Raw genomic sequence first — 23,950 nt, forward strand, 5'->3', positions numbered from 1 at the left:
GTTTGTTTGTTTGTTTGTTTGTTTGTTTGTTTGTTTGTCTGTCCGTTAGTGTGCAACATAACTCAAAAAGTTATGGACAGATTTGGATGAAATTTTCAGGGTTTGTTGGAAATGGGATAAGGAAGAAATGATTAAATTTTGGTGGTGATCGGGGGTGGGGGGGCCCACGGGGGGGGCCACTGATCAGCCTTGGTGGAGGTCTGCGCTCTCCGAGTGCTTCTAGTTTATTCAAGAAATCAAAATCAAATCAAAAATCAAAAGTAGAAATCAAAAATACATTTAAAATAGCCATTATTCAGAAAAAAAAACAGCTTAGGCTATAGTAAAGATGACTGTATCAAACATCTATTTTAACTAGAAGCACTCGGAGAGAGCAGACCTCCACCAAGGCTGATCAGTGCCCCCCCCCGTGGGCCCCCCCACCCCCGATCACCACCAAAATTTAATCATTTCTTCCTTATCCCATTTCCAACAAACCCTGAAAATTTCATCCAAATCTGTCCATAACTTTTTGAGTTATGTTGCACACTAACGGACAGACAAACAAACAAACCCTGGCAAAAACAAAACCTCCTTGGCGGAGGTAATGATGTTGTTGTGAGGCTTGATTTGATGTGATACTAAACTGTTTATAAATGAGACTTTCCACTCTTATGTTATTTCATTTGTTATTAGTTATCGTCAGTAATGAAATGTGTGGCACAAGACGTTCTTCTGTCATTTGTTTTTGTGACATTAGTTTGGCATGAACTAAATATTACACGCTTTCTCATTATTCTCGATATACAAATGATATAAGTTCCATCATAACGATCATCACTGCGGCTGTATTATTCAGTTCTACCGTTCAGTATCTGAGTTTTAACTGCGGTGCTGCAGAGTAATCATTCCATTATTACCTTTCAGCATATCGTATTCAAATGGTCTGGGAGGTACTTCTGTGGAACAATCCAGGCTTTGTGTAATCACGGGTGTTTTCACATACAGTAGGGGGTTACATAGGTGACTCTAAAGTATAATTACTGATTTGCTGATCAGATTCAGTTGAATTTGACTCGACTGCAGCGCTCCACAGCTCGACACTGAGGCACAGAAAAAGTGTATTTTCTATTCTGTAGCAGTGTAAAGCAGCATATGGTTTATCTGTGTTTGCAGAGAGAAGGTTTCTGCAGCTTTAAGGCATAAAGACACAGAACCTGTAAAGACTAATTTGCACATTTGTTTATTCATTATAAGTCGTCCTGATACGAAACAGTGTGATTACGTACCCTCAAGTTGTGTCGAGACGCTTTACGTGTTTGTGAATCCATTTATCAGTGACTCTAATTTGTTTCAATTTGCTTATGGAACAACACTGTGGTTTTTATCTACACTGTGAAAGGAGATATTTTTCTCAGTGAAAATGAAAGAGATGTTGAATATATGATTGATATATTCCAGTGTTTAGACGCCATGCAGAGACCATCAGCCATACACAGTGATGGACCAGTGTATCACCTAGCCTCCACAGAGAAGAAGAAGAAGACTAAAAACAAGAGAAATAAGAAAAGCACTCCGAGAGCACAGACCTCCACCAAGGAAGATCAGTCACCACCACTCCCCCGATCACCACCAAAATTTAATCATTTGTTCCTTGTGCCAGTATCAACATTTCCTGAAATTTTCATCCAAATCCGTCCCTCACTTTTTGAGTTATCTTGCTAACAAACAAACAAACACACAAAGCAAAGTGATCACAATACCTCCGCCAAGAACAAGAGGAAGAAGGAAAAAGAGGAAGAGGAACAAGAACAAGAGGAAGAAGAACAAGAGGAAGAAAGAAGAACAGGAAAAAGAATAAGAACAAGAAAGGAGAACAACAAAAAGAAGAACAAGAAGACCAAGAAGAAGAACGACAACAAAAAGAACAAGAACAAAAAGAACAAGACCAAGATGAAGAAGAACAAGAAGACCACGATGAAGAAGAACAACAAAAAGAACAAGAACAACAAGAACAAGAAGAAGAAGAAGAACAAAAAAGAACAAGAAGAACAAGACCAAGAAGAAGATGAACAACAAGAACAAGAAGAACAACAACAAAAAGAACAAGAAGAACAAGACCAAGAAGAACAACAAAAAGAACAACAACAAAAAGAACAAGAAGAACAAGACCAAGAAGAACAACAAAAAGAACAACAACAAAAAGAACAAGAAGAACAAGACCAAGAAGAAGAACAACATCACAAACAACAAGAAGAAGAACAACAAAAAGAACAAGAACAAGACCAAGAAGAAGAACAAAACAAGAACAAGAAGAACAAGACCAAGAAGAGGAACAACAATAAAAAGAACAAGAAGAATAAGACCAAGAAGAAGAACAAGGAGAAGAAGAACAAGGAGAAGAAGAACAAAAAGAACAAGAAGAACAAGACCAAGAACAACAAGAAGAAGAAGGAGAACAACAACAAAAAGAACAAGAAAAACAAGACCAAGAAGAAGAAGAAGAACAAGAAGAAGAAGAACAACAAAAAGAACAAGAAGAACAAGACCAAGATGAAGAACAAGAGCAAGAAGAACAACAAGAAAAGCACTCGGAGAGCGCAGACCTCCGCCAAGACAGATCTGCCCACCCCACCACCCCATCTCCACCAAAATTTAATCATTTCTTCCTTGTGCTGGTATCAACATTTCCTGAAAATTTCATGAAAATCCATCCATAACTTTTTGAGTTATCCTATTTACAAACAAACATGCAAACAAACAAACATGCAAACAAACACACAAAGCAAAGCTATCACAATACCTACTGGCGGAGGTAATAAAATAAACAAGAACAACAAGAACAAGATGAAGAGGAAGAAGAAGCAGCAGGAGGAGGAGGAGGAAGTCAGGCCTCCTATTTGTTTAGCAAACGTTTCTCCTGTTCCGACAAACAGAATAGCTCAAAACCACCATTAACGACCTCGTTTCTTTAACTTCCTCACAGAAGCACAAACCAGCCTTCATACTTCAAAAAGACAGAAGGATTTTTCATACAACATGATAATTCAACAGGAACATTGCATCATTTTTGGCCGGATCGTGAAGCCCTAGGCCTTTATGAATCAGCCTCAGTTCAATCAGGCTGAAACACCTCACTGGGAAAAAAAATACAATAGAAAAAAAAATAAAAATCAGGCGCTGCTGGTTATACAACATACAAATCAACAAAGGGAAATCCAGTTTATTGTCTTAACTGAGTCAGATAAGTCAGCCACAGGCGTCTATCCTCTGTGTATGTAATGATTCCCTTGTCTGTGCTGTATGTACTAATGTAATGTACTGTAGTTTTGCTGTGGTTGTATTCTCTCCACAGGCAGTTTTTAGTAGCGGCTAGACTGGGGAGTTCAGATCTCAGTGAGATAAATTGATAATTAGTGTTATTTATACATCATTTCCTCAACTCGGGCCAAAGCTCTGAAAACAACATGGATAAAAGAAGGAATAGCAGCTCACACTTGCTTTAATTTCAAATATTATACCACCCTCAGTTCTGGCAGTTGTCAAAAAGGGCAAAAGGGAGCTTGTTAGCAGTGAGCACAGCGGGGGTAGGGAGTCCCATGTCTAGAACAGCATTAGCGAAGGAAGCGTGCGATACATCGAAAATATCCGAGGGAACTATAAAGGTACAACAAAGTGTCTAAATCAGCTGATGGATATGTGCGTTTCCACATGTGTCATGTTTGTTACCGCCAACTCAAATCTCACCTCTTCAGATCATTATAAGAAAACTGACCGCCTGTTCCTGTTCCACCTCGTCCACCCTCACCTACCTTCTGTCATGTGTTTTCTTTTCTGTATCTGTCGCTAGCTTTTTTGCTTGAGTATTTGGTGGTTTTTTTTTTGTTTGTTTTTTTTGCCCTTTAGTATTAACTCTGTATCTGTTCTACCCGTTTGTTGTGTGTTCGTCCCTTGGCTGCTTTTTTTAAAGCATCTTTGAGTACTTAGAAAAGCACTACATAAAACCAATGTATTATTATTATTATTATTATTATTATTATTATTATTATTATTATTATTGAGGGTACTTAGAAAAGCGCTACATAAAAACCAATGTATTATTATTATTATTATTATTATTATTATTATTATTATTGAGGGTACTTAGAAAAGCGCTACATAAAAACCAATGTATTATTATTATTATTATTATTATTATTATTATTGAGGGTACTTAGAAAATCGCTACATAAAACCAATGTATTATTATTATTATTATTATCATTATTATTATTATTATTATTATTGAGGGTACTGAGAAAAGCACTACATAAAACCGATGTATTATTATTACTATCATTATTATTATTATTATTGAGGGTACTTAGAAAAGCGCTACATAAAACCAATGTATTATTATTATTATTATTATTATTATTATTGAGGGTACTGAGAAAAGCACTACATAAAACCAATGTATTATTATTATTATTATTATTATTATTATTATTATTGAGGGTACTGAGAAAAGCACTACATAAAAACCAATGTATTATTATTATTATTATTATTATTATTATTATTGAGGGTACTTAGAGAATCGCTACATAAAACCAATGTATTATTATTATTATTATTATTATTATTATTATTATTATTATTATTATTATTATTATTATTATTATCATCATTATTATTATTATTATTGAGGGTACTGAGAAAAGCACTACATAAAACCGATGTATTATTATTACTATCATTATTATTTTTATTGAGGGTACTTAGAAAAGCGCTACATAAAACCAATGTATTATTATTATTATTATTATTATTGAGGGTACTGAGAAAAGCACTACATAAAACCGATATATTATTGTTACTTTTATTATTATTATTATTATTATTATTATTATTATTATTATTATTATTATTATTATTATTGAGGGTACTTAGAAAAGCACTACATAAAACCGATGTATTATTATTATTATTATTATTAATATTATTATTATTATTATTATTATTATTATTATTATTACTGAGGGTACTTAGAAAAGCGCTAGATAAAACCAATGTATTAGTAGTAGAAGTAGTAGTTGTGGTAGTAGTAGTAGTAGTAGTAGGAATATAAGAAAATATCGGTTCAGCAATATATCATGATATTTCATTTCACTGTGTCGATATTAAAAAGTATTGTATCGATATTTTCAGGTATTTATTCAAATGGAGATATGGCAAAGGTTCATGTTTTTATTTTGTGTTTTTCTTTGTTGTGTTTCTTTTATTTCTATATTCATATGAGTATTTTGCTCTGTTGTTTGAACACTAAAAAAGCAGTATCGTGTATCATTTTGTTAAATAATGGTTATTTCAATCATCCTAAAAGCACGTCCTACTGTCTAAGAGAGGCAGATGTTAATTTCTTTGTTGGGATCGCACAAAAAAAAAAGAAAAGCACTCGGACAGTGCAGACCTCCGCCAAGATAAATCTGCCCCCCCCACGCCTTTTCTTCCTTGTGCCAGTATCAACATTTCCTGAAAATTTCCTGAAAATCCATCCGTAACTTTTAGAGCTATCCTGCTAACAAACAAACAAACACACAAACACGCAAACACACAAAGCAAAGCGATCACAATACCTCCTGGCGGGGCTGATAATGTTATGATGTTGGATGATTCAGGGACTGTGCACTAGGGGTGTTAGAAAATATCAGTTCTGCAATATATCGCGATATTTCATTTCACAGTACTGTACTAATATTAAAAAGTACTGCATTGATATTTTTAGGTATTTATTCAAATGCAGATATGACGGAGGTTAATTTTTGTTTTTGGTTTATATTTTGTTTATTATTATTTAACACTGTTTTATTAAATAATGTTAGTTCCTTTGTTGGTATTGCACAAAAATAATGTTCTGATGTTAGTTCTGAACTAATAGAATATGAACATTTGAACAGGATCTTAAACTGTGATGCCTGTAAAACAGAATTTAAGTTTGAACACAGGAACACAACAACATATAGCATTAGATCCTGTTCTGATCAAATAAAAACGCATTTAGTGTTTGTGCATATTTCTGGAGTGATTCAATTCTTCAAGGATATAATCATTTAAAAAAAGAAATAAACCAAAAATTGAATTTTTAACAGTATCATGATATATTGTGATATATCGTATTGTGATCCTAGTATTGTGATTTGTATTATATCGCCAGATTCTTGCCAATACACACCCCTACTGTGCACAAAGCATTCTTTTCACGACTAATAGAATATAAACATTTGAGCAGGATCTTAAACTGTAATGTCTGTAAACATATTTATTTATTTATTAGAACAGAATTTCGTTTTTACTGAGGAAAGTTTTGTGATATAGTATTAAATCCTGTTCTGATCAAATAAAAATGTGTTTAGTATTTGTGCATATTTCTGGTATAAGTAAAATTTTCCTGGAAATATTCTCTAACAAACAAAAAATACTGCCTTGTTAACAGTATCACGATATCTCGTGATATATATCGTATTGTGGTCCTAATTACCTCCGCCAAGGAAGTTATGTTTTTGCCAGGGTTTGTTTGTTTGTTTGTTTGTCTGTCCGTTAGTGTGCAACATAACTCAAAAAGTTATGGACAGATTTGGATGAAATTTTCAGGGTTTGTTGGAAATGGGATAAGGAAGAAATGATTAAATTTTGGTGGTGATCGGGGGTGGGGGGGCCCACGGGGGGGGCGCAGACCAGAAAATTTCATCAAAATCTGTCCATAACTTTTTGAGTTATGTTGCACACTAACAGACAGACAAACAGACAGACAGACAGACAAACAAACAAACCCTGGCAAAAACATAACCTCCTTGGCGTGGGGGGGCCCACGGGGGGGCCACTGATCAGCCTTGGCGGAGGTCTGCGCTCTCCGAGTGCTTCTAGTATTGGGATTTGTATCACCACATTCTTGCTAATACACACCCCTAGTTACTGCACATACTTTGTACTGTCAGTTATGATCTTAAAGCCCATGTGCTTCAAAACACACCATTAAAGTTTCATGCTCTACCTCTTTATTTTACTTTTCTGTAACCCCACTACTACTGCACACACACACACACACAAAAACACAAACATAAAGGTCAGGACTTCAGTTGAATCGACATTAAAAGGAATCTGCAGTGAATTTGAGGCTTATTAAAATGTGTCCTGGGTGGGAAGCTGGGACGCTGGAAAACAAACCAGTCCTGACTGGCTGGAAGCAACGGGATCACACTTACTGGGTGGGTACTGTCCCACTTACTAAACTGGCTTCAGCGTCTCAGGGGTATATGGGAGAATGCAGGGGACATGCAAAATAAGAGAAGAAAAGCTGTGTTTGGAATTTTTATCTTACTTTAAATTTACCCGTCTCTCTCTTTTTATCAATTCAGTCTCTGCTGCTACAAAAGCAGACTGTCATAAAATTGGAAACACTATTATATATTGACATTGAATAAAAATAAAGTAATAAATGTGAATATACTTCACAGTGTGATCACTGTCTCACCCTCCTCTCCGTCTCTACATGCCCTCGAACTCTCAAAACAAAAATCATATTTAACCCTCCGGTATCCGGGTGTGCCTTTTAGGCACACTTTGCAATTCATTTTAAAAAACTTCATATTATTTTTTCACAATTTAAATAAGGTTAGAATTCAAAAGTTGTTCATTTTTGCATGATCTTTAAAATTCTGGCCAACAACTAAAATGTGCACATTGTAAACAAAAGAAAATTACCAGACCAGCATCTGTCTCCCAAGTGTGCCTAAAACGCACTGTTTCTTCCATTTGATATGTATGATTAGGCCTGAGCTTGATTTACAACAATCAAATCAAATTAGAGCAGAAAAATAAATCAATACAGGGTGGGGAAGCAAAATTTACAATGAACATTTAGTTGTTTTTTTCTCAGCAGGCACTACGTCAGTTGTTTTGAAACCAAACATATATTGATGTCATAATCATACCTAACACTATTATCCATACCTTTTCACAAACTTTTGCCCATATGAGTAATCAGGAAAGCAAACGTCAAAGAGTGTGTGATTTGCTGAATACACTCGTCACACCAAAGGAGATTTCAAAAATAGTTGGAGTGTCCATAAAGACTGTTTATAATGTAAAGAAGAGAATGACTATGAGCAAAACTATTACCAGAAAGTCTGGAAGATACTATTAAAGAAGAATGGGAGAAGTTGTCACCCGAATATTTGAGGAACACTTGCGCAAGTTTCAGGAAGCGTGTGAAGGCAGTTATTGAGAAAGAAGGAGGACACATAGAATAAAAACATTTTCTATTATGCAAATTTTCTTGTGGCAAATAAATTCTCATGACTTTCAATAAACTAATTGGTCATACACTGTCTTTCAATCCCTGCCTCAAAATATTGTAAATTTTGCTTCCCCACCCTGTATATAAAATTTAATAGTTTGATTTATAGGTGTACATTTTACGCACACTTGGTGACAGATGTTAGTATTTTTGAACATTTGACCTAGCGCCAAAAATAATAATGCAAATTAACCAATGTTGGAGTTAATCATTGACATATGCCAGGCTGAAAAAATCAAATAATATGTGATCCACTTTTTATGTTTATGTTTTTGCATTTGGCAGACGCTTTTTTCCAAAGCGACTTACAGGGGAAAACCAATCAAATCCCTCAATCAATGAAATTTTATTCATATAGCGCCAGAAGACAACAAAACAGTTATCTCATGACACTTTATATACAGGGTGGGGAAGCAAAATTTAAAATATTTTGAGACAGGGATTGAAAGACAGTGTATGACCAATTAGTTTATTGAAAGTCATGAGAATTTATTTGCCACAAGAAAATGTACATAATAGAAAATGTTTTTATTCTATGTGTCCTCCTTCTTTCTCAATAACTGCCTTCACACACTTCCTGAAAGTTGCGCAAGTGTTCCTCAAATATTCAGGTGACAACTTCTCCCATTCTTCTTTAATAGTATCTTTAAGAAAGTCGACATTGCTGTGATGTTCTATTGGTAGCATGTTCTAAAACGCCCTAAATAGCAGAATCCAGAGGGTTTAGATCTGGGCTAGAAGGCGGCCATAAACATGATTCCCAAAAATTGCTAAAGTTGGATTTGATGCGGTTGTCAACAAGTGTTTTGGTGTTCTTGTGTAAGATTTTAACTTCAAATCATATTTTACTGCATTTCTAACGGTCTTGTTGTCTACCTCAAGTTCAATTGCCATTTTTCTCATGGATTTGGTTGGATCCTTTAGGATTTTGGATTTGAGAGCTTTAATAAAAGCTTTGGTACATTTTTTGTTGCTTCCTCCACTTCCAGACTTTCTCGAAATAGTTTTGCTCATAGTCATTCTCTTCTTTCCATTATAAACAGTCTTTATGGACACTCCAACTGTTTTTGAAATCTCCTTTGGTGTGACGAGTGCATTCAGCAAATCACACACTGTTTGACGTTTGCTTTCCTGATTACTCATATGGGCAAAAGTTTGTGAAAAGGTATGGATAATAGTGTTAGGTATGATTATGACATCAATATATGTTTGGTTTCAAAACAATTGACGTCGTGCCTGCTGAGAAAAAACAACTAAATGTTCATTGTAAATTTTGCTTCCCCACCCTGTATAGAGTTGGTCAAAACCTTACTCGAAGCCAATTTACAGAAACCCAACAGAATCCTCCAGGAGCAAACACTTGTGACTGGTTTTTATGTGGTATATTGAAAAATATATATATATATATATTTTTTTTTTTGGTTTTTGGATCCAAAAAAATGGTTTGTTTACATTACAAACACGGCATTTAAAGGGTTAAAAAATATGACAATTATTGAGTATTTGGTATTTTTATTTACGGCTCAAGTTGATAAAATAGAAAAAAAAAGTGTAAAAGAATTAAAAACAAACTGTATGATTTTTTTTTTTTTTTTTTGACATTATTCCACAAGTGTGCAAAAAAGGCACACTTAGTGCTTAGTAAGGGCCTTGCTGGACGGGATACCAGAGGGTTAAAAGCCAAATAAACAACTGCAAAACAACAACAACAACAAAAAGAATTCAGACCGATGAAGCCTACAGCTGGACAGCATAACACGTGAAGCATATTGACTTGTAAGAGCATGTACTTCACATTCAAATGCCTTTTCAAGCTATGTATCTATGTGGGAGTGGGTCCTCACACTCCAGATGAAAGCGAAGCACAGCCGCCACAAAATGCGAGAATCAATTTAAGACTGAAACAGCCATTACTGCTCAGCTTGGAGAATTGATGTACATCATGGCAAGTTCAGACCTGCCAGTTCCATTGACCTGCGCAGCACTGAATGTCTAAGTAATAATGATACTGCGTGGAGAGGGAGAGCTGCGAAATTGCAATGAGTTTTCAATCTACAATTCATGTTCTGTTTTGTAATGTGGATCTGAGAATATGTCGTTGATCAAGAGAAATTATATGCTTTAATACAGTCACAACAGAAGATTTTCAGCAGGACTTCCAACTACAGCCTGAGTAACAGCGCTGTCCGTGGTTCTGAATATGGTTAGCAGTCAGACAATCAGATACAAAGACCAGAACAAGGTTATAATAGTTTTGGATTTTTCATTATAGTTTAGTTTTATTTAGTTTTGACTTTTTTTTCCCCTCTAATTCAGTTAGTTTTAGTTTGTTTTTAGAGCAGGTTTGCTAGTTTTTATTAGTTGTCATTATTTTCTAAATGCTTAGTTTTAGTTTAGTTTTAGTATTAATTTTAGTTTCTTTATATCTTTTCTCTTCTTCTTCGTCGTATTCAAATAAATCCCAGACAGGACTCTGCTGCTTTTTCCCAACTTTAGTCTCCATGTTTCCAGGTAGAGTGGGGACCAGAAGACGACTGGAAACCACAAGTGACAGACCCTTAAATATCATATGGTGCCAGCAGCTAAAATTGCTAAAGGGAAATATATCGATTTTATATCTATCCGACGTTGACAAAGACGAAAACAAAGGGAATTTTATCCATCTTTTTTTTCCGCTTTAGTTAGTTTTGTAAGCACACAATACAGTTTCAGTTAGTTACTGTTTTTTTTTTTCCTTTTAATAATAGTTTTTTATTTATTTCAGTTAACAAAAATGTTTTTACAATTCCAGTTTTCATCATTTCGTTAGTTTTTGTTAACGATAATAACCTTGGACCAGAACTCCAAGAGCCTACCCAGAACTCCACATTTCAAGAGTCAAGAATCAATTTTGCACTTAACTTCATAAATGTACACATAAAATACTCTAATTTAAGACACGTGCATGTGAATAACACAGTTTACCCACCTCTGGTTTTTAACCCTTTCATGCATGAATTATGAGACCCTTAATCGAGATTTTTTTCCTGAGTGTTTTTATTCCTCGAGGCATGAAAAAAACATGCCTCAAGAAAATTTGGTAACCCTTTATTTGAAGGTCTAGTTTATAATGCATTAAGCGCACATACATAAGACATTATAATGCATTTATAAAAGTCATTACAACAGTTTATGATTTTGTACAACTTATACCAAGGTTAATAAAGTATTATAAGTGTAGGCATAATGTTTTATAAATTCAGCTTTCATAGTGTTTTATACATCCATACCAAAGTGACAACAGTGTTTGTAGGAAGAAACTCAAGTCCTGGGTTATAATACACATTCTAACCATCATAACTGTAGTCAGTTAAAAAGACAAAGAAAACTGCTCTGATATGTCATTTCTGAAACTGAATAATGCCTTAGAAACATCAGTAATAAGTTACAGGATGACTGATGACTGATGATATTATAACACAAGTATGATGACGTATGAGCAGTATCTGCTGGCTCTAAGTAAAGTGTAAGTCAAAAATTATAAATCCAAGTGTTCTTGATAATACTTTAGTTTGCAAAAAAAAAAAAAACATGAACAGAACAGAGACAGTAAATAGAAGTGTTACATGTTGCTTTATACATAAATTAAAAAATAATGTGGCAGCTCCAAATCTTTGTTAATTCAAACCTACTTTTTTTTTTTTTTTTTTAAATAAATATGAAATCCCTAAAATAGATGGGTATAGGGACCAGTGACAAAACCTAACAAAAGTTCCCCACCTAAAAAAAATAAATTCCTTCACACTGCTTTGGTATGGATGTATAAAACATAATGAAAGCTGAATTTATAATACATTATGCCTACACTTATAATACTTTATTAACCTTGGTATAAGTTGTTGTACATGATAATAAACTGTTGTAATGACTTTTATAAATGCATTATAATGTCTTATGAATGTGTGCTTAATGCATTATAAACTAGACCTTCAAGTAAAGTGCTACCGAAAAGTTTCTTATGAACTTATTTTTCATGGAGCTGCAAAAATGTCCACTCAGCTGGACACCATGCGTTTAATTTTTGGAGCAAATAAACATGTATTTACTGATATATCGTGTGAAAACTAGGAAATAAAAACATTTTTAATGCTTATTTTAGGGAATTCATTTCTCAGACAGGGGTAGTTGTTCGTTTACTTGCTTTACTAGTTTGTCTGATACAATAATTCTATGTGGAAGACAGTATGAACCTTTACCAGACATTTTTAATGCTGCTAATCTAAATGTTTTCTCACATTTTAATACGAATACCAGTTATTACTCAATTCATGGAGATATAATGCAAAAAGACCAACAACTTTTGTTTTAAAAAAAAAAAAAAAGACTGTTAGTTACAGACTAATAACAATAACAAGCACTTGATAGACACTTAAACATGTTACTGTAGATCAGGTTTATCAAGAACAGTAAAGTTACAATAATGCAGTGGTTCCCAACCTTTTTTGGCTCGTGACCCCATTTTAACATCACAAATTTGTGGCAACCCCAGACATTCAAAACTGAGACTTTTTTTTTTTTTTTTTGCTAAAAATAATTTGTTTTTGATTGTGTAATAGTTTGCTATACAATGTTGCAAATAAACATTAATTTTAGACAACATTTAGACCATATAATGTAAATTTTTATAAGTAATTTTTATTTTTTTAAAAACAAATTATTAGAAATTACAGGCGACCCCAGACATTCAAAACGCAGACATTTTATTTGCTAAAATTAATTTGTTGTTGATTGTGTAACAGTTTGCTATAATATATTGCAAATAATCATACATTTTAGGCAACATTTAGGCTATAGTATGAAAATTTTTATTAGTAAGTTTTAATTTTGTATCAATTACTAGACATTTCAGGCAACCCCATTTGAATTCCAGGCGACCCCACATGGGATTAAAATCACTGCAATAATGGTATGAATTGCAGTGTATGAGATGGTGCATAAGCATCCACTGTGTTGGCTGATATGGAACTAAAACAACAAAATCCATGAATATATAAGAGAACAGCTGGAGAATAACTGTCCACTGTAGTGACCACTATACATGACCTAAACAGACGCTGCAACCAAGTACGACTGGATCACTTATTTTAATGAAATTCTTGCTGTTAGGTTTGATTTGACGTGATATTAAACTGTGTATCAATGAGATTATACACTCTAATGTGCCTAAAGGGACACCATCCAATTATGCACTGCTGGGTTTTTAACAGAGGGGGGGTGATCCCAGCTTCATAGAGTAAAAGTCCTGCCATGTATTTGTTCCAACCACTCACTGAACCAGTCCATTTTAATGAGCACAACTCCTCATCCAGATAAATGGGATAATTTGTGGAATCACCTGTGTAAAGTGAGCAGGTAGGACCAACACATGGCAGGACTTTTACTCTTTGGAGCTGGGATTTCCAGTACAACTGATTCCAACTAGTACCTGCATTAAAATCCACATTTCAAGTGTCAACAATCATCTTCTTACTCAGGGTTTCTGCAGGTATCAGCAAATCTAATTTAATGCTTTTTAATGCCGCTTTAAACAAATTTAATGCCCATGTCCAACTGCAGATACAGTTTTATATATAGTTTTATGACGGTTTTTAACCAAGTTCTGAATAGTTCCATCTCCAATCACTTCTGCTGAAACTTACAGGGTGGGGAAGCAAAATTTATAATATTTTGAGGCAGGAATTGAAAGACAGTGTATGACCAGTTAGTTTATTGAAAGTCATGAGAATTTATTTGCCACAAGAAAATGTACATAATAGAAAATGTTTTTATTCTATGTGTCCTCCTTCTTTCTCAATAACTGCCTTCACACGCTTCCTGAAACTTGCGCAAGTGTTCCTCAAATATTCAGGTGACAACTTCTCCCATTCTTCTTTAATAGTATCTTCCAGACTTTCTGGTAATAGTTTTGCTCATAGTCATTCTCTTCTTTCCATTATAAACAGTCTTTATGGACACTCCAACTATTTTTGAAATCTCCTTTGGTGTGACGAGTGCATTCAGCAAATCCCACACTCTTTGACGTTTGCTTTCCTGATTACTCATATGGGCAAGAGTTTGTGAAAAGGTATGGATAATAGTGTTAGGTATGATTATGACATCAATATATGTTTGGTTTCAAAACAACTGACGTAGTGCCTGCTGAGAAAAAACAACTAAATGTTCATTGTAAATTTTGCTTCCCCACCCTGTACATTTTCCCATTTTTCCGACATTTGCTAATATTCCACGCTCACAGCACATTACATTCCAAATCTTCCAGTATTGTGACTTCACATATCGTCATAAACAATAGCCAATTACAGGGTTCCTCCTGTCAATCATCACACTATACTTCCAATCAAAATTACACTGGGTTACAAAAAAATGTTTTTTGCAAGTTGTCTAGGTTTTTTCAACTGAATTAGGACCATTTTGCACCGCTAAATCCAAAAATGACATCTGTTTTTCTCAATCAGGTCAGGTTTTTTTGCTAATTTGATTTTGAAAAATTAGATCTTCTCACAAAAGTGATTACATTTAATTATAGTAATACCAAAATAAGATTGGTAAGCACACTTTATGAAACTTGTGACTTGATTCCTGTTAGGTAGAATGGTGTATTCACCGCAGATGTAGCAGAACACGTCAGGCTTATTTTTGCAAGATCTTCTAGTCCAGGGGTGTCGAACTCATTTTAACTCTTTCGGTGCCAGACAGTTAAGGGGCTAATAAGCCTTAAAAGTGCCACAGAATTTGGCCGTTTTTCAGTATTTCGCGTCGTTTTTATAATCGAAGTCTGAATCGTCATCAGAACTCATTTTCTAGCAGATGGGACTGTTTTGACAGATCGCTGTGTTTACGATATTACTACAAAATGGCCATCTAATTTGCATATGATTTCATTCATAAATTCATTCATAAAATTTCCCAAGCAGAAAACGAAACGCAAGCTCTTCCTTGGTCAAAAACCGCTCGGTAACATCTGACCGATTGCTACTTAGATTCAAAACGCACCGGACGCAGCCGATTCATTATTGATCGTAATTTGCAAGAAGATTTGAAAGAACGTCATCGAAATGTGAGAAAGAAATGGGGGTGGATGGTTTGTTTGTACACAAATATGGCGTGTTCTCCAAAGCCGATCTGATCGGCCCGTGGCACTTTAAAGGTTGTATTCATAAAGCCGATTTAATCGGCCCATGGCATTGAAAGAGTTAATTCAGGGGCCACATTAAGCCAAATTTGACCTGAAGTGGGCCGGACCAATATAATAATAACATAATAATTATATAAATAATGTCAACTCCAAACTTTTCTCTATGTTTTAGAGTGAAAAAAGTAAAATTATGCGATCAAAATGTTTACATCTATCAACCATCCTTTAAAATAATGTGAATATCATGAACAAACTGAAATTTCTTAAGAAAACTAAGTGCAATTTTAACGATATTCTGTCTCAGTTTATCATTTACACATGCAAATTACAGTTTACAGATCACAGTGGACCAACAAATACACAAAACATTTAATAACAGGCAGAATATTGGAAAAATTGCACCTCAGACATTTCAAAATGTTCATATTTGTTCAGGTTATTTGTGTTTTTGTGAAATGATAGTTTGTTTTAGTGTAAATACAGTAAAATGACATAAAAATTGTAACATTTACAAAGAGAAAAAATTGGAGTTCTGAATATTTATGAGTTATTCTGATAGTATTTTACGGATCTGACCCACTTGAGATTAAATTGGCAACCTGAAATAAAATGATTAATATCTTCGGTGTAATTTTGGCATTTCACAAATTCATCCCAGGGGCCGGACTGGACCCTTTGGCGGGCCGGATTTGGCCCCCGAGCCACATGTTTGACACCTGTGTTCTAGTCGAAGCCATTTCATTCACCTGTAATATTAAAAAAAAACATTAATCATAAATTGGCAAAACTAAAATCTTCAGAACTCGCTTATTGTAAGAAATATGAAAGAATTTTGTATCATATGATGTGAAAATGCCCATAAATGGAAGCAAAAATGTTAAAAAGCCAATATGGAGCATACTTCAGCAAGTTGACCTGATTGAGCAAAATGAATGTGATTTTTGGATTCAGCACACCAAAATTATCCTAAATCAGCTCAAAAAACTTAAACAATAAATTTATTGTTGACCAGTGTTAGTAATTAAATGTTTATATAATCAAAATAAATCGTGAATAACAATGCTTTTTTTCCCTGAAGTACATTTAATTTTTTAATGCCTCTGGACATTGAATTTAATGCTCTTTAATCTCATTTTAGGCCTTAATTTTCACAAAATCTATTTAATGACTTTCAGTGCTTTTTATGGTGAAGCAGAAACCCTGTTACTTCTTCTTATTTAGTTATTTTGTTTAATAAAACTACATATAAAATAATCAAATTCAATACTTGAGTGTATGTATTTATTCTTGCTGCCAAGTTCATTTGGAAAACATGGAGCGATGCTTAGAGTAAGCAGAGCATAGAGCGGTTAAAGGGCACAGAAAATAATTGCAAAATATTATAATTTCATGTTACTTTCCGGACCATGTAATTAATTCTAACCACCCAATATGTGGAGAAGTGACCAGTGTTATGTTTTATTTGGCATAATAATTATGATTTTGTAGGAATTTTCCACAGAATAGAGTAACCTAGTGATGGGTACCGTATTTTCTAGGCCTGTAACGGTACACGTACCGAACCAAACCGTTTCGGTACACACCTGTTCGGTTAGGTACACAGCTGTACCGAAACGGTACAGTATGATGAGAAAAAAAAAGGAATGAAACACGCCGTTCGATGCGGAACTTTAAATCCGCGCAAGTTTCACACGGACGTAATAAAGGAGCACACATTGACCCGAAATATGAAATAGCAGCTGATATAAGGTTAAAAAAAAACAACAAATATGATGTGAACCTGGAAGGAAGAGACTGCAGACCCTCCACCATCAGTCCAGTCCAGTTTGGATCAGTTCAGGTTCAGGTGAAAGACAACAACGAGGAAAGAGACGGTGATAAGACGGACGTTTGGCCCCAAGGAACTACAGTAGTTCTAAAACACTGACACTAGCTCTGTCTGTCTGTCACGCACGCTGTATAATAGAGGAATAAATAGAACGTTGAAAGTATGTAAAGTTTCACTTTCGTTTCACGACAGCGTTCGTTACGTTAGTTATGGACCGCACCCCCAGGTATATAACTGCGCCCCCCCTCCACCCCCTGGCTCCGACAAAAAAAAATAAAAAATCCCCCGTGCACACAGGCACACACAAATACACACAGTGTCCTAAACAGTTTGTTCTCTGTCCCAAAATAAATAATTTGGTTCATTGTGTTGTCAGTGTTGCTCTTCAGTTTGTTTAAACAGAATACCAGTTTACCCTCTGGTTAATTTTGCACTTCACGGGGAATTTTTTTGTTATTTTTATGCAGAATGTGAACTGACAGAACTGTGATTAGATTTGTCTTGTTTGTTCAAAACTACCTTCCAGGGAGAAGTGCAATACTACTGTTTAAAATACATTTAGTAATATGAATAATTTATTTTATTTTCTATATGATTTATAGCAGCAGAATTATATTATTCCTGTTTTTCTATATTCTATTGTCTCCAAAAATTGTGGGAAAAATGTTTTTAAAAAAATCATAAATGCATTAATAGACATTTTCAGGGGGTTTCTTTCTTTCCGTACCTAACTGATAAAAAACAAACCGTGGCTTTGAAAACCGAAAACGTACCGAACCAAAAATTTTGTGTACCGTTACAGGCCTAGTATTTACCCTGTACAAATCTGCATAAACTAATTTTCCTCAATAGCCTGTGATACATGTTAACATTTCCTGACAGGCTAATAAATAGTCACCTAGGGATCAATAAAGTTCATCTATATCTGGGTGGATAACAGTTTTGTCGTCATAGTTAATCACAGTTTACCATCCAATTACGCACTGCAGGACTTTTAACCTTTAGGGGTCTGAGCCTATTTTGGCCATTTTTAAGTACTTTTGATTTTGCCTTTATATACTACATAAAGAAATGTTTACTATACCCATGTTTGGTATCTTTTTTTTTTTTTTTTTTCAGCACAAATTCATCTATCTCATCTGCCTATTATTTTTTTCACTTTAACCTACTATATCAACACGAAAGGACAAAAAACACACAAAAAATATGAAATCCGATTTGAAAAATGCATATAATTTACTGCATAGATAAAATGAAGATGCTTAACGAACCTTTTCAAAGACTTTAAAAGTGAATTTCAGTTTCAAATATTAGGTATATAAAATCAAAATTGTAATAAATTAAAACTATACTCAAATATTTGACATAAAAGCTTATCTTTACATAAGCGTTTTCTCTGATTTTCTCTCTCCCCGGATGCTAAATAAACACTAAACTAGCATGACCGTATCAATTACATACTTTTAATGAAGTTACTGTTGTTAGGCTTGATTTGATGTGACATTAAACTGTGTAATAATTAGATTATACACTCTTATGTACCTGAGTAACGTCGCTGTCCGTGGTGCTGAACGGTGTTAGGCGTTAGTCACTGATTCCAACTCGCGCCTACCCGCAAGTCCACATTTCAAGTGTCAAGAATCAATTTCTCACTCAATTATATAAAACTACATATGAAAGAATCTAATTTTAAGACAAGTGAGTGTGAATAACACAGTTTACTATCCAAATTCAGTTTCCATCTGCCAACAGCCAATTGCCGACTGCGGGGTTTTTAAAAGACCGTTTCAGATACTAAACAAATTCACTTTGATTTTTCTGAATGTCGTTTGAAATGAAAACACACACATCACACAGGATGAAAAAAGGAAGTAAAATGCTCTCCTGTCATCATAACATATCATATCATAAAACATCGCAATACAACTGTAATCCTTCAATCCTTCAGTGATGGCTCCTGAAGGATTCTGTTGGGTCTCTGTAAACTTAATTTGATTCTGATTTGAATTGATAAAGCACTTTGTGACTCTGTCTGTGAAAAGTGCTCTATAAATAAAATTTACTTTACTTTATTTACTTCAAAATCATCCTATCAGTACTCCAACTACAGGAACTTACATTTATTTAAAAAAAATAAAAAATTAAATTAAATAGTCATGTTGGGATACTTCCTGATGACCTTAAAGAATCTGATGACACCACTGGACCACAGTTTAAAATGAATTTTATCCTTTTATACTGTATTTAAGTACAATAAATCCAAATATAAGTATTTTATAAAGAGCTTTTATTGTTATGCACTGATGCAAACTGCAACTACAGTACTTTCTAACAAGTTCTTATCATGCATAGCTTAATTATCCTCGACAATAGAAGCACAACCGATGTTAACAATGTACATATTGTTAGTATTTATAGCTTCATATACTGTAAACAACCTGTCAGAGCTACGAAATAACCTGATCTTTGTTTCACTACACAGACTGTGGGCATTAATTACTATATTTCAGGTGATTACTGCAGCTGACGACACATAAAAACACATGATTTATGCACACTTATGACAAGATACTGAAGACATACATTAGCAGCAAGAAAAGTTTCCGAAAAAACCCCAGCAAACTTATTAACTCAACAGCCTCATCTCATTTGACCTACACTCAGATGTACATGAATGCAACATGACGGCTCAACACTAGTCGCTTTTCCATTTGACATCTGAGCAAAACTTTACTGATATTTACTAAATGTCGAAAAAATAGAAGTGTGTAATGTCATTTTTTTCATTGAATCACAAATACGATGATTTGTTTATTTATTATTGCCAGATGTCACGAGAAGTCATTCCATAAACATGGTGACGAACATCAATATCAGGTTAACTTACAAATATTTTCATTATTATTATATATTATCCCTCTATCCTGTACTAAATGAAAACATGATTCAGTTTGCTGGTTTGTCCACACATACCACACCATGTTTTTTTTTTAAAAACACTTCTTCTTTGTTTGTTGTACCATCTGTCAACATCTTTTTTTTTTTAGTCACATGACTCTAGTTGCAGAAAAAGCTTCCCTCTGCAGTTTTGCTTGATATACCAGTATTGTTATGCTCGTAAAACCACGTCTTGCTAGCACAAAAACTTTACATCAAAAAACGAATTTTGGCGAAATTGTCATTTTTCCACTGGGTAAATTTATATAAAGTTATATTTGCACAATTTGAGGGTTAATAGTCGCTTTACCATTGACCTTCAAATTGCGCGAATATAACTTGCGCATAAAAATTTGTCTAATGGAAAAACTCCAAAAGTCTCGTTTTTAGATGAAAAGTTTTTGCACTGAAAAAAGGTGGTTTTTCGGGTGTAGCGCAATTGGTATATCGTATAAAACTGCAATGGAAAGAGCTTTTTCAGCAACTAGAGTCAAGTGACCAAAAAAAAAAAAAAAAAAACAGATGGATGTTACAACAAGTGAAAAAGAGCTTTAAAAGAAACAAGTATACGTGGACACACCAGGAAACTGAATCATTTTTTAATTTACAACAGGATAGAAGGGTACACTGTAAAAAAAATCCTGTTTTTACAGGAAAAAACTGGCAGCTGTGGTTTCCAGAACAATACTGTAAAAAACACATCCAACTGTAAACATATTTACAGAGTAACATGTAGATTTAACATTTTAAACATGTAGATTTAACATTTTAAACATGTAGATTTAACATTTTAAACATGTAGATTTAACATTGGATTTAAATGGTAAATGGTCTGCACTTATTTAGCACATTTTCTGCACCTTCATGGCGTCCAAAACACTTTCCAAAACCACCGGGTCCGACTGGGAGCAATTCAGGGTTCAGTGTCTTCCATGGACACTTTAACATATGGACAGTCTGAGCCAGGATTCAAACCACCAACCCTTTGGTTATTGGACGAGCCGCTCTACCAACTCTACCAACCCATTAATTTACAAATTTAAAATGTTACATTGTTAAATGTTTACTTTTATACATTAGATAGATAGATAGATAGATAGATAGATAGATAGATAGATAGATAGATAGATAGATAGATAGATAGATAGATAGATAGATAGATAGATAGATAGAGGGTGGGGAAGCAAAATTTCCAATATTTTGAGGCAGGGATTGAAAGACAGTGTATGACCAGTTAGTTTATTGAAAGTCATGAGAATTTATTTGCCACAAGAAAATGTACATAATAGAAAATGTTTTTATTCTATGTGTCCTCCTTCTTTCTCAATAACTGCCTTCACACGCTTCCTGAAACTTGCGCAACTTCTCCCATTCTTCTTTAATAGTATCTTCCAGACTTTCTGGTAATAGTTTTGCTCATAGTCATTCTCTTCTTTCCATTATAAACAGTCTTTATGGACACTCCAACTATTTTTGAAATCTCCTTTGGTGTGACGAGTGCATTCAGCAAATCACACACTCTTTGACGTTTTCTTTCCTGATTACTCATATGGGCAAAAGTTTCTGAAAAGGTATGGATAATAGTGTTAGGTATGATTATGACATCAATATATGTTTGGTTTCAAAACAATTGACGTAGTGCCTGCTGAGAAAAAAACAACTAAATGTTCATTGTAAATTTTGCTTCCCCACCCTGTATATAAAAGCAAATATACCGTTATTTCAACATTATGGTCTTGCAGTTTAAACGGCACCACATTGTTTTTCAATTCACAGTTTTAGTTTCTAAAAACAATAGAAATATATCATTTGTACATACAAATCTGCTTTTGTTCACATACTCTTCCTGTACAAACTACAGCTATATCTGATTCAATCGTTAACACAAAAATCTTCTCAAATAAACAACTTTGCTTTGTATTGTCACAGTTTTTTTTTTTATGTTGCAATTTTACAACTTTTTGGTGTTAATTCTACAGTCATTTTTTTTTACAGTGTAATATATAATAATCATGAATATATTTATGTTCCTCACTGTGTTTATGGAATGACTTCTCGTGTCATCTCGCGATAATAAATAAATAAATCATGGCATTTGTGATTTGACGGAAAAACTGACATTACACACTTCTATTTTTTCCACATTTAGTAAATCTCAAAGTTTCGCACACATTTCTAATAAGCGACTAGTAAGTTTTTTTTTCTTCCACCTTCCTCTTCTCTCTCTCTCTCCCTCTCTCTCTCTCTCAGGTCACATCTAAACATTTCTGCCTTAAGGGAACTCAAGGAAATATCCCCATTCGCTTTTGCTGTTATTGCTCCTGTTGGGGTTTACATTCCCGACAGCACTTGAAAGCATCATAAATCCCTCTATGTCCAGTAAGCCTCTGTGGGTGAATAGGAGGGGAAAGGTCAGCAGCAGACAATCTCCTGTCTGAGGGACTCACTAGTCAATCCATCTATGTGTTTACATCTTTTATCCCACCAGGGAAAAATTATAATAATAATAAAAAAAAAAAGTAAAAAAAATAAAAAATAAAAAATAAAGTGTCTTTAACCCATGTTTCCTTCCTTCCTTCCTTCCTTCCTTCCTTCCTTCCTTCCCACCTTTAGTTCTGCATCATCACACAACAATTAAAAACCTCTAAGTCTGTAGTTAACAGCTGCTCCAGATTAGCAGAGTATCGCTTCTGAATTGAGTGTTTTCCAACGACTAATCCTTGAAAATCCCCTCCTTTATTTTAACGGAACATGATAAAACAGAAAGACACTTCAGTCATGTTTCTCTCTCTCTCCTCTCTCTCTCTCCTCTCTCTTTTCGAAGCATGCATTTTGCAAAAATCCTGCAGCGCTCAACTTTACAGAATGAAAGAACGATCCTAATAATTAAAAAAATGAATAGGAGACATGGTTGACTTACCTGAGAAAGACAGTCTCGCCTTGTCGGACGGTGATATTGTCCATCACTTTGTTGTCGGATTGAGAATCCCCTTGGCTGCGGACTGGCAACCCTGCAGGCACAAGAAGCAAAATCCTCAGAGAAAAAAGAACTGTGCATTTGGAAAAAGCGACAAAGTATCCTCGGACGGACATCGTCTTCAAACCCCTTTAGAGGTATTAGAAAAAAAAATAAAAAATAAAAAAAAAAAAAAAAACAAATCCAACAGCTGAGGTGATAATGAGTCGGTGGTTCGCTTCCCTTCTTCTGCCCCAGTCAGTTCATTAGTCTTAATCCAAATCTTATGGCCAGGTAGAACGGACTGGAACAAGGGGAGGGTGGTGGTGGGGGGGGTGGGGGTAAAGAGATAGAAGACACAAGACAGACACTCGACCCTATCTGCCTGTGCTGGAATACATTTACTGTTTAGAAAAAAAAAAAAGGAGGAGAGAGAAAAAAAAAAAAAAAAAAATCAAGCGGTCCTGGTGGATGCGGACTGGCGGAGACTCGAACCCGTCAACTTTGTCTCCATCCTACCCCCACTGACAGATAACATGCGGTTCAGCTCAGGTAAGATCGGATCTGCGGCAATCCCAGACGCAAAATATATAAAAAAAGAAATAAATAAATAAAGCAGATGATGAAGCCCGTTCAAGGAGGAATAGACCGGAGCTAAGTTTTCCATTTGCATCGGCTTGTCAATGAGTTTCTGTGTCGCTGCTCCACATTATGAACACTTTGTGTCTGCGACGTCAG

The 23,950-nt window shown here is 34.6% G+C and overlaps 1 protein-coding gene across 4 annotated transcripts in view; it reads right to left on the reverse strand.

The window, feature by feature from the left end:
• ntm (neurotrimin) overlaps positions 1–23,381 on the reverse strand; it is a 741,734-nt gene extending 718,353 nt beyond the window's left edge. For all 4 annotated transcript variants that reach the window (XR_003937315.1, XM_030154417.1, XM_030154416.1 and 1 more), the window contains exon 1: positions 23,177–23,381. Coding sequence is in view for 3 of the 4 variants with exons in the window: in XM_030154417.1 (XP_030010277.1) it covers positions 23,177–23,349 (173 nt within the window). In the remaining variant the exon portion in view is untranslated. The remainder of the gene's footprint in view (positions 1–23,176) is intronic.
• Between the last annotated feature and the right edge of the window lie 569 nt (positions 23,382–23,950).

This window comes from Sphaeramia orbicularis, chromosome 14 (assembly GCF_902148855.1).
Source record: "Sphaeramia orbicularis chromosome 14, fSphaOr1.1, whole genome shotgun sequence".
Lineage (NCBI taxonomy): Eukaryota > Metazoa > Chordata > Actinopteri > Kurtiformes > Apogonidae > Sphaeramia > Sphaeramia orbicularis.